Genomic DNA, 11,472 nt, shown 5'->3' on the forward strand with positions numbered 1-11,472 from the left:
AACTAGTATTGTTTACTAGCCTGGGCCTTGCTGGTTCCCCTCAGGAGTCGAAAACAGAAAAGAACGTAAAGGTGGTATACCTTTTTGTATGGAGGTTTGAAGGAGGTATTGAGCTTATGGGTTGAAGATGGAGGCTAAGAAGGTGGCTGTATGTTAGCAGGGTGTATGGAGGTGGGTTGCTTTCCTTTCTCTTTCAATGGAAGAAGAGAAATAGAGAGCAAGAAGAGAGGAGAAGAAAGCTTTTTGCTTCTTAATGAGGCCAACCCCTTGCAAATGAATGCAATGGGGGTATTTATAGAGGGGGAGTGACTGAGATCAGTTGGGACAAGGCCTTGTTTGGCTGGTTGGAAGAGGAAGGGAGCCTCCCATGCATTAAATGCATGGGACTTGCCTTGATGGGGGGTGTAGGAGAGAGAGGGAACGCCTCTGCCGAGAGTAATCATCAGGGAGACTGTGGCCGACGTCAGGGTGGCACAAAAGTCTCGTCCATGTGGCTGAATAAAGTTGATTTGACTGGCGTGCGCCATATACGGACCGACATGCGCCAGTGATAGCTGAGTCAACGGTCGATGACTGACACGTGGCAGCTAACTGGCGTGCGCCTCCAAGACACTGGCGTAAGCCAGTTGGGTTTTGCTGGGGCAGTTTGGCTCTGGTTTGAAGGGTTTGAAATGGGTTTGAGAGAGGTTAGGGACGCTCAAAGCTCAAACACACCATCGTCCTCAGACTGTTCTCGACTATAATCATCATTGGGGAAATAAAAGATCGACAAATAACGTTATCCGGACAGTCCAGAATGGGGTGTCTACAGAGCTCACCGGCGCGCGCGTGTCTTGGAGTTGTGCGCGCAGGAGTAAACAGCATGCAGTGACTCGTTCAGTGCATGCCGGTTTCTTCCTACGCACGTCACTCCAAAACAGGGGCCTCCCAGTTTGTTTAAACTCCCACAGCAGTCTGTTCTCATCCTATACTAACTGCTCATCCATGCATGCTATCTATCACATCCTGCAAACATGTTACAGTTTTAATCCCCGATTAACTGTTCCCTCACCCTAATTGGCTAAAAATTGATTAATGAAACAGAATCGCAAACAAACATTTTTTGCAAATGCCTAAGTAGAGACCGATCTCCGGATTGGGCGAGAAGGGTGCCATAAAACCCTTCCCCTCTCGTAACCTGGCTCCCGAACCCAGATATGGTTATGACGGACTGGTTCCTTAACTTTTTCAAATCAAACAACGCGGCAAGTGCTTCGAAATACGGTTCCTTGGGTGTCGGACCTTCAAAACCCGAGTGGCGACTCTGTATTTTGCGAGCGCTTGCTTCCCCGCTCGCGCTCCCTCGATCTGGGCCCTTGCATTTTGGAATCCAGAAATTCCAAGGGCACGCTGTCCACAATCTGAAGATTGAGTGATGAATCGATTAAGTGCCACAACCATTCTTGTTAGCTTTTGAACTTCTCGTAATTAGAGCCCCATTCTTGAACCGGCCCGTAAATGTCCCTTACTATAGGGGAGTGAATACAACTTGCTTGATTTTTTGTTCATATAAAATGGCTAAACTCATCCTTTATTTATAATACCCCAAGGATGATTCTAGTCCCTTGATATTTTCAACAAGATATAATATTTTGGTTTATTCTAGGTTCAAAGATATTTTTGACGTAAGATAAGTATCTAGATTTTTCTATGATATATAGAAGCGTAAGGACACTTCTTCTAACATTTGTAGGTCTCTAGAATGTACTCCAACTTGGGCTCTACTTCTTGGGCTTCTCATATATTTGGGCTCCAAAACCTTGGACTTCTCTTTGAACTTAACTTATAGATTACAAATTAACATGAGAAAATGACGAGTCGGTCCTACTTTTAAAAATTATAGCATAGCAAATCTTATGCGCATAAGTGCAATGTTTCATTAAAGTCCTCCAAAAAAAACTCCCCATGCGCCTTTATAATCCCCTACCGCATTTAATGCGTGGTCCCCCCCTCCCTCTTTCTCTCTCTCCTGTCACTTTTTTTCCATCTTTTTCTGTCCACCTCTCTCTTCCTTTTACTCTTTTGCCAACTAATAATATGTTTGACTTTGCTCTCTCTCTCTCTCTCTCTCTCTCTCTTCCTTACTTTTTCCTCTTGCACGTTTATAATTTTGGTTTTACATGCATAAAACAAGCTCCATTTTAAATGTAAAATTATATATCAAAAAAAGTTTTTTTTTTGTTGTAGGCTTTTATTTTTTTTATTTTTTCAATAAAATATAATTTTTTAATTTAGAAAAATTAATATTGTTAGTTGTGAATTTATACTGTATTTTCAATCCCTAAAACCATAAAATTCTAATTTTAATTGTTAATTAGCAGTAATATTAATTTTTAATTTCCATTTAATTGTTAATTAGGAGTACTTTGAATCCCAAAAATCATAAAATTTTAATTTTAACTGTTAATTTGCAGTAATGTTAATCTTTAATTGTCTTTTAATTAATAATTAACAGTATTTTTAATCCCTAAATCCGTAAAATCCTAATTTTAATTGTTAATTAGTAGTAGTAATGTTAATGTGCAATTGCCTTTTAATTGTTAATTAACAATATTTTTAATTCTCAAAACCATAAAATCTTAATTTTAACTGTTAATTAGCAGTAATGTTAATTTTTAATTGTTAATTAGCAATATTTTTAATATCCAAACTCTAACCCCAATTTTAACTGTTAATTAGTTGTGTTTTTAAATTTATAATGCAAAAAATAAAAAAGAAACGAGCATGCATTAAAAAATTATAAAGTGATGTTGAGAACAACCAGTGAAAATGTTGAGAGAGAGGCGGAATAAAGTGAGAGAGAGAGAGAGAGAGAGAAAGAGAGAAGGTAATGATGTACCTGAGAGCAACAAATTATAGCCAAAGACAGAAATTGTGCACTGGCCCACGCCAGTGATTTAAGGAGAAGTCAGAGGAGAGAGAATTATGGAGAAGTCAGAGGAGAGAGAATTATGGAGAGTACGCGTGGACTGTGGAGAGAGTGGGTGTAAATGCGCGTGGGAGGACTTTGTCATACTCATATGTGCGCGGAACTCATAAGGATGTACTCCTTCCACATAGCTAGGACCGACCGGGAAATTCCCCAATTAACATCTAAACAAAGGCACGAGTGATCAGGATTTGGTGACTTGGGTTAATTCTAAGGTGACAGAAGAGCGGACTGGGGAGGTGTTTGCTTAGAGGCATGACGAAGGGAACAAAGAATGGGGATATGGGGAGATGCTGGAGTTGGAGATTGGGATGGGGTGTTGTGAACTCTGGGAGGCTGTTGAGAAGATTGAAGAGCTAAAGATAGGGCTAGTAATGAAACAACTCCTCTTCAAATGCTAGTTAAAGTGTCCAGTTTAAATTTTTTTATTTTTTTTGTTAATCAATAGAAGAGATCATTTTACATCAAATATGAAGTATAAATTCGGGGCACTATATCTATTATGAGAGTGCACGAGATAACCAAGCCCAACAATTCGTGCGTTTCCGCCACCACCATCATAAGCCCCACCCTACGTTCCTTTTAGTTATCTAAATGGTTCATCTTGTAGAGTTCATAAAATAGTATATCCACGCAAAAAATCAACTAGATTTGACATCAAAAAATATATCAGAAATTGAATTTTGTTTTAATTAGGCGGTTATGGACAATTTTAACTTTAAATTATTGACAGAATTAGACCATTCATTTTATAAACCATAATTTAGTTTTTGATATATCTACCGTTGTCCAATCAATTTGATTCTTTCGCAAGGATGTATTATTTTGTGGATCCTACAAGATGAACGGTTTAAATTAATAAACGCACGATGGAACCCACAATTATAGTGGCAGAAATCCTACGATGTCCACCATCGGCGGAGAGAATTTTAAATCTAAAGTGTCAGGGGTAGAGCTCTTATTGAGGATACGATGACTTCTGTCTCTGATTATTTGAGTTTTTGGATCACTATGGAAGAAGTGATGCTTCTGGTTTTGGAAGCTATATATGAAAGTTCTGAACCTGTAAAACAAAATTTGAAACCAGAGTTTTTGTTCTGAATTTGTTGACATCACTTGAAATATGTGCACATTTTTTTGATTATCTTGTTTAATTAAGTAGAAAAATAAGGGAACAGAGAAATCCACTTGTAATGGGACAATGGGTGAAGAGGACCAGAGGTCAACGGAGCGGAGTACGGATGAATTTTGATCCACGAAGTCATCATCTCTTAGCAATTGCCGCTAAAATCATCTCTGATCTTTCACCCAAGCTTCATTAGTAAAAATTTCATCTGATTTTACATATTCTAATGGTTGGGAGGTCCTTTGATCCAACGAGGCAACAACAGAATTTATCCAAAGACATCTCTCTCTCTCTCTCTCTCTCTCTCTCTCTCTCTAGAGTGTGGCTGGATATGTACATTGTTGTGTTTGTATGAATGGCTGGCTAAGCATGTATCAACAGTTCTATGCATACGAATCAGACCACCGAAAACGAACATAACACCCATCTACACTAATTTTAGAAGGATATGAAGGTCCGGTAGTGTTTTTTACCTTCTCCTTCACAAAAATATGTCCAACCAAATCCATTTGAATCCCTTGCCTCACCCAACGAGCCCTCTCAGCTGACATAATGCCCCCTATAAGTCGCCTTCTCTGAAGTAAAAACACAGCAGTTAACACAAACATACCGTCCTCTGGCATTGCTTCTCTCTTAGAAATTGCATCATCAGCAGACAATACAACGGGAACCAATTGGCTATTTTGCTATGTACTCTTGTTTCAAACGCAATCCCTTGCCCGCCTTCAAAGTCTGAATACTATACCATGTTCCTTCATCCCAAAATCTTCACTGAAAATCTGTACATGCAAACTTTCTGACAAAATATGCTGCCTTCCACACACACACACACACACACACACACACACACAGACACCCTGTTTTTTGTTATTTTGGTTGGTATCCAATGATGCATAATCCAACACAGTGTCCTCTAAAGAAAATAAAAACTCAGAGAAACAAAAACCATGACAGCTATGAAGGATTTGTTTCCTGTATTGTTTCTTCATATTTTTAACTTCTACAGAGAAGAGGTAGATTAAGAAACCAGGAAATCACATATAGCAAGTTGAACAAGGCTATGAAACGGAACCGACAATTAGGATGCACACACTCCCAACTGAAATAATATTACTGTGATTCCTCCTGAGAAGTTAACATGAATTTAAGATACAAACCACCATGAAGAATTTGTTTTACAGATAAAAGGCTCAGCCTATTCATCTCTCGAAGCAGGATCCAACCCTGTCGTTGGGCTATCAGCAAAATACTCTTGATGCTTGACATTCACACCATACTGCTCAATTTACAAGACAATAGAGGCAACAAGTTACCATTGTCAGTAAAAAGAGACTAAAATCTGGTCAAAATAGTATATTTATCTGAGAAAGGCTGAAGCAAGTACTGGAACAAGGTCAATATGACGGATTCAGATAATGCAAACCAGAAATCTTAGTTATTTAGTTCAAGGTGCTAGTAAAACTCCCTTTCTCCCGAGAAAAAAAAGGCGCATTTGTTAAGCTAAATTTAGATAAACATAGGTCAAGTTTTGTACTTCCAGACAACAAAAATGCTAGGAACACATCCAAGTGTACATCCATTTGTACATTTTCTCTCACAAGTGATTACGGGACCCACTAAATAGTGTTGCGGGCCCTACCATCACTTGTGAGAGATGTAAATAAGATGTAAACTTTGATGTGTCCCTAGCATTGCTCTCCAGACAATACCCTGTCATGGTACCACCCAACATACATGAAAATCCCTGCAAGAAGCATTGCCTGAAGAGATTCAACATCACATAGAACCTTTAAGTCATTATCCATAATGACTAGTACTCTTCGTCACTCCTCTGGCAAATATAAAAATAAGGATGTCAACCTAGTAACCTACATTGTCACATTGCCTACCTTCGAACATGAAACCAACAATACTAGAAGGGTACCAATTCTCGACCTCCGTGATTCCTACTCGTGCCTGTTTCCTATCCAAAAAATTTGCAGTGTACTTGGGAGAACATGAAAAGTACTCCCTCCTACCCACTTGCAAAATTGATTCACGGGAGAAACTCATACATTCCACAAATCTTTCACTAGTACATTGGACAAAAGATCGCATCAACAATTGATTTGTGGAACTGTCACTTCAGGTGAAGGAAGCAATGAATCACAAATCATCTGATATATGAAGTGACGGCTTAACACAATAAAAGCATTTGTAGGATGTCTTGCAGTCCATATTAACAACTGCTTTAGTCCCCAACCTCCCAACCATGAGAAGCACAAATCCCACTCCATCAAATGATAATTCAGCTGCTCCAAAGCCAGCCAAAAACTTTTATCATGGGGGAAAACCAAATAGAGCTGCACTTGAAGAGCATTTCCGAAAACGAAAGGTCTAATGGTACCGACCAAACCCCCACCGAAATCGTACCGACGGCTGCGCCGGGTATGTATATATACACGGAAAATAGGGTGCTTGATCCAACCACCCTACACACATCGGATGCCGTTGATTCCCGCGTGGGCCCCATCCGGTTTTTTTTTTAGAATTTTTGGACGGCTCGGATCGGCCGTCCGGTGGCCGGAGACGGCCCGGTGAAGCCGTCGGTACGATTTCGGTTGGCTAATGGTCGGTACCATTAGCAGGACTCTTCCGAAAAACACTGTCTATGAGAATTGAACACTCTGCTGATCTCTGACACCAGTTCAGAACACTGGTACTCACCAACAGTCCAAAAGAACCTCGATTTTTTCAGAGTGAAAGATTTACACTAATACCGGGAAGATGCTAAAAGGTAAAATATCATCCAGCTAACGCTCTTAGGGAGGGGGTGGGGTAACCTATGATCGGTTCTTTCTGAAATTGGCAAAGTTTGGCAAACAACACACTGGGCAAAGATAAAGTATTAATAGACTTCAAGGACCCTAGGGAACGAAAACACAGAAACATCTATCACAATAAAATTTCCTTTTTCTAAGATGTAATTATAAGGTTGTATACACTAAGGGAATGCCAGCTGGATACAAAAAGATAGACCACAACAACAATCGCAATGGAATATTTACACACGCACATCCATCCAGAAACTTTGGACAAATGCAACTTCGAAAGTAACTCCAAAAAGTGTAGGTTATCATGCCAAGCAAAATATTCCAGAAGTTACTCAAAACTCAGACTCTGCTTGAAATGATTTAATCTTGACATCAAATAAACACACAAGTGGTCCACAATAGAACATAGAAAACAAATAATATCTGAACTAATGTCCTCCAACAGACCTCAAAGGGCATTCCAAAGAAAGAAAATTAACACTAACTCTCCAGATTCGCCCAGGGACCCTGCACCTAAGTTACATTAACTCCTCAAACTAAATCAAGTACATGTGGACACTAGGCACTTGGATGAGGGTGCAGAATAAGGTTCTCTCTTGTCTGGAACACGGGTCATTCCGGTACGAGGAACGAAAATAGGAACACGGTATGCTACATGCCCCCTAATTTGTGGTACAATATTTAGGATCTATATATTTCAATATTCAAATGTACTTTCTTCAAACGGCAAACATTCAATCAAACAACATATGGTGTTTTGACCCTTTTTCCATCCTTTACATTTTTTCTTGCTAATCTACACTCTTTCTTTCAACGAAAGGATGAGGAAAAACTGTGGGATCACTTCGGATCTCGCCAAATTCATCGTTCCGGAATAGAATTTTACCATGTATCGGAACAACGCAATACGTATGTCGCAAGGGAATTGGCCTTTTCAGGTAACTGCACCATGTGTTTGATACTACATATAGTTGTATATCTCTTCTTCTCATTAACCACATAGTGTATGAGACAAATGGATGCATTTCGATTATGCTCATATTCTCTGCTTAAGATTTTGACATATATGTTTTTTTCATTCCGTTGAACAAATTTGCAAGTACTATTAATTCTATTTACATATCTCACTACCCGTTGAAGCATAACGTCCTACAAGATTCAATTTGAAAAGGTAGAACTTCAATATCTAGAACTACCAAAGGATCCATCATCTATGGCTTCTAAAATTGAAGATACAAAGTTCTGATTTCAAACGTATAACGTCCTTTTTGAAGCTAGATGTCAAGACTCCTTGAAGCACTATACTTCTTACCTCTCGCAGAGCCTTGGAGAGGTCCTCCATTGTCAAGATTGAACGCTTGTCCTATTATGAGGTAAAAAGATGGAAAAGAGGGTTAATCTAAGGGGAAAAAGAAACCCAGATGTATGCCACAAGTATAATAAAGCACCTTTTGCTGCTTCTTGTCCTTAATAATAGATGTCTGCCTCGACTTGCAATGCCTATATTAAGATGCAGACAGGTAACCCATCATCTAACAAATGCCAAGTTCCAAAAGTCTAACAAGGGCCTCACCTCGGTTCTATATCCAGCATTTATTTGATTCGAGTTACGTCCAATTTATTCCTTCATCACTTGTTCTAGTAGAACGATAGGTTAAACATTACAATAAACAAAATACCATAACCATGCTTCACTTCCAAGCCCCACCCAGGAAAATTAAATAGTCCAAAACCCCAAAACTCTACCGAAACCGTGATTTTTAGGTTAGATAAAGTGCAAAAGCAGCATAAGTTAGATACATACTGTAGAGCATCATTAGCAACCTCTGCAATAAACTTCTGTGTAGCAACAGCTACCAGCCTGATTCTGTAACAGAAAAAGGATAGAACTAAAATCCTCTCCAGAGAAATTATGACAAATACCCAGAAAATGCACAGAGATTTTTCACATCAGAGAACATATAGCAACTACAAATGAAGCAAAGGTACACCAATAAACTTTGACCCAAAGTTGATTGAAATTGTTCAAAAAGTGTAAATACTTAAAAGTCAAAGTTTATCCACTTCCATGAAATATAAAGCAACCCAGAAAAAGTAAGACAGGAGCCATTTAATAAAAAGAACAGACAAGGACAGCGGGCATGCAGGAATTAAACCTAGTTGAGTAGAACAGTTTGCAAATATCTGGAAAATCACACCTAGTTGAATCACAAACTATTCATAAGAAAGCCACCTTGTGTCAACTTGATAACAGAAACAAAAATGAAGCACTGAAATGTCTGCAGAAACAAAAACAACTCAGAAAGCACTTGGTACGAGCTTGTGAATTTAAGTGAGGAAACCAAAGACGCATCATACTCACTTCCCATTCGTTGTCCAATTATCGTTTCAGTTAGTGTTCCCTATTTAGCTTAAGCAAAAATAGGAAACGTGGCCTGTCCATGATTAGCCCGCACCATACTTTACCAAGTTATTTCTTATGCCATTCATTTTTTGGGCACAAATGATGCCCTACGTAGAAAAATGATTTGCATCACTGGTGTTATTGGGAAAAGAAAAATGGAAGAATCAATGGGCAAAGCCCGGACAACAAAACAAGTGAGCTTCCTCTTAATCAAACCCAATGCAACGGATCCTAGAAAGTAGAAAGAAAAATCAATCTACTAATTGAGACGTCTTTATCCACTTCTCCAAAAATTACAAGATGTACTTCAGCTCAATCACTGCACATACAATAACCAGATATGCTCATCAAACGCAGTCCTTTTGTTTGATAATTTGGAAGATGATTCAAAGCCAAAGAACCTATTCCGGGTCAGGAATATAGTGAAACCACCTTCCTACTCTTCCCCCAGACCCCGCCACTAAGAAAGATGTTTACTTCTTAAAATCTGTGGTTCCGAATTGAATAGGTAACAAAGCCACCTTTCTGTTCTTCTGAATTTCTAATTTCACAAAGAACATCAATTGATTCTGTCAAGCTCACTACAAGTTGTTATTATCAATGTTTATGATTTGCATCCCGTAATTAAGGGATTGCTTAATTTATTCTTTTATGATATTTGTAACTCTCGAACATATAGCCATGCCATGGAGTGGGGAATATCCCCAGTCATGGGGACGGACTACGAATTACGAATTTAACGACCTTTAAAAATGTGTTCGAGCTTGGCTTGTTTACGAGACGTACCAATCTCAAACAAGCTTTACTCGAGCCGATCACCAACCAGTGTGGCCAACTCAAATTATTAAGACGTCGTTCAAGCTTGGTATGAAAAAATTAACAAGCTTCAAAAAGATATTCAAGCTTGGTTCGTTTACCTAACAAACCTATCGAGCTTTCAATGAATGAACACGAGCTCGAATTGAGCGGTTTGATTCGTTCATCAGCCTTAAATAGAAGACACTAAACTTAACGAGCTTTTTTTTTTTATCGGTAGAAATAGAGGGTTTTAAGTGAAAATACACTTATCAAATGGGACGAAAATACCTACAATCGAACATCGGGACATTGGAAGCCGCTCTTTGCCAAGTAATGCTCCACCAATTCGTCAGGAATCTGAGGAAGAAAAGATTGCAGCGTTTGTTTTACGTAAATGCCCTTTTGAGAAACAAAGTCTACATGGATTTGAGAGGGGTTTTCCTGGAAGACTTACAGTAGGGGTGTAGTCCATCAAGGACGCAAGAAAATCGGAGAGGGCAGCATCGTCATCGTGCCTGCCTTCGCTCGATTGCTGATTCTGGTTCATCTCTCTCTCCTCTCTCTCTCTCTCCCTCTCGCGCTACGAACTCTGATGTTCAGGAGTATTTACGAAGGGGAATTTTTTTGCTTTTGCACCCCTCTAATTAAACCGTTTTTCATTTATGTGCCCTTGACTACGCTTTTACATACGTACACCCCTTAAACTTTTGCGAGTATAAACTGAAAAACATGGATGGCGTTAACATGAGATTTGAAAAGACCGAAAAACCCCCATTACTTCTTTTGTTATTCTGAAGCATTTTCTCTGGGTTTCTCTCTCTATCAACCCTGTTGAAAGATCAATGATAAGGGGGTGGGAGAGAAACTTGGGTCGAACATGGGAAGATAATAGTAATAACTGAAATGAGTCCTCAAACGTAAGCTTTCGATTTATGTTGGTCTTGAATCTCGACTCATCATCCATCATCAGTAATTAGATATCTTGAACCATTGACAAGGGCAAGATTTTAAGGCAATTTTTGAGAATTATTGTTTTTGATGAAATAGTTTTTTTTTTTTTTTTTCACGGTGATGAAATAGTTGAGATAATAGATATCTAAGTGAGATAGTAAAAAGGCTTTCAATAATATTTTGGTTGGCTTTCACCGTCAATCCACCCGATAGTTTCTCAAGCAACTATCTTTATCTTGTTCTTTATTTTCTTTAAATTTATACCTTGTGGTACTTTCTTGATTTTTTTTGTTTTGTTTTTCTCCCATTATGAGCCTTGACAGTTGACATAACTTCCTTGCATGCTTGAATTGATTGTGTCATTTGAAATGATTCCCATGATACTTGTACATAACCTCCTGCTGATTGACCA

The 11,472-nt window shown here is 38.8% G+C and overlaps 1 protein-coding gene across 2 annotated transcripts; it reads right to left on the bottom strand.

Annotated features, from left to right (window-relative positions):
* Window positions 1-5,112: 5,112 nt before the first annotated feature.
* Window positions 5,113-10,776, bottom strand: LOC131331940 (transcription initiation factor TFIID subunit 10). 2 transcript variants are annotated; one of them, XM_058365914.1, is made up of 6 exons: window positions 10,564-10,776; window positions 10,402-10,466; window positions 8,712-8,774; window positions 8,356-8,407; window positions 8,220-8,270; window positions 5,113-5,370 (listed from the first exon to the last, which is right to left on the bottom strand). In XM_058365914.1, exons 1-6 carry the CDS (start codon window positions 10,654-10,656, stop codon window positions 5,290-5,292), a joined length of 405 nt encoding a protein of 134 aa, XP_058221897.1. In that variant the 5' UTR covers window positions 10,657-10,776; the 3' UTR covers window positions 5,113-5,289. The 2 variants fall into 2 exon arrangements, with proteins under 2 accessions (XP_058221897.1, XP_058221896.1); XM_058365913.1 differs by lacking the exon at window positions 5,113-5,370 and having other exon boundaries at window positions 6,054-8,270; window positions 10,564-10,731.
* Between the last annotated feature and the right edge of the window lie 696 nt (window positions 10,777-11,472).

Source organism: Rhododendron vialii, chromosome 7a (genome assembly GCF_030253575.1).
Source record: "Rhododendron vialii isolate Sample 1 chromosome 7a, ASM3025357v1".
In the NCBI taxonomy this organism is placed as follows: domain Eukaryota; kingdom Viridiplantae; phylum Streptophyta; class Magnoliopsida; order Ericales; family Ericaceae; genus Rhododendron; species Rhododendron vialii.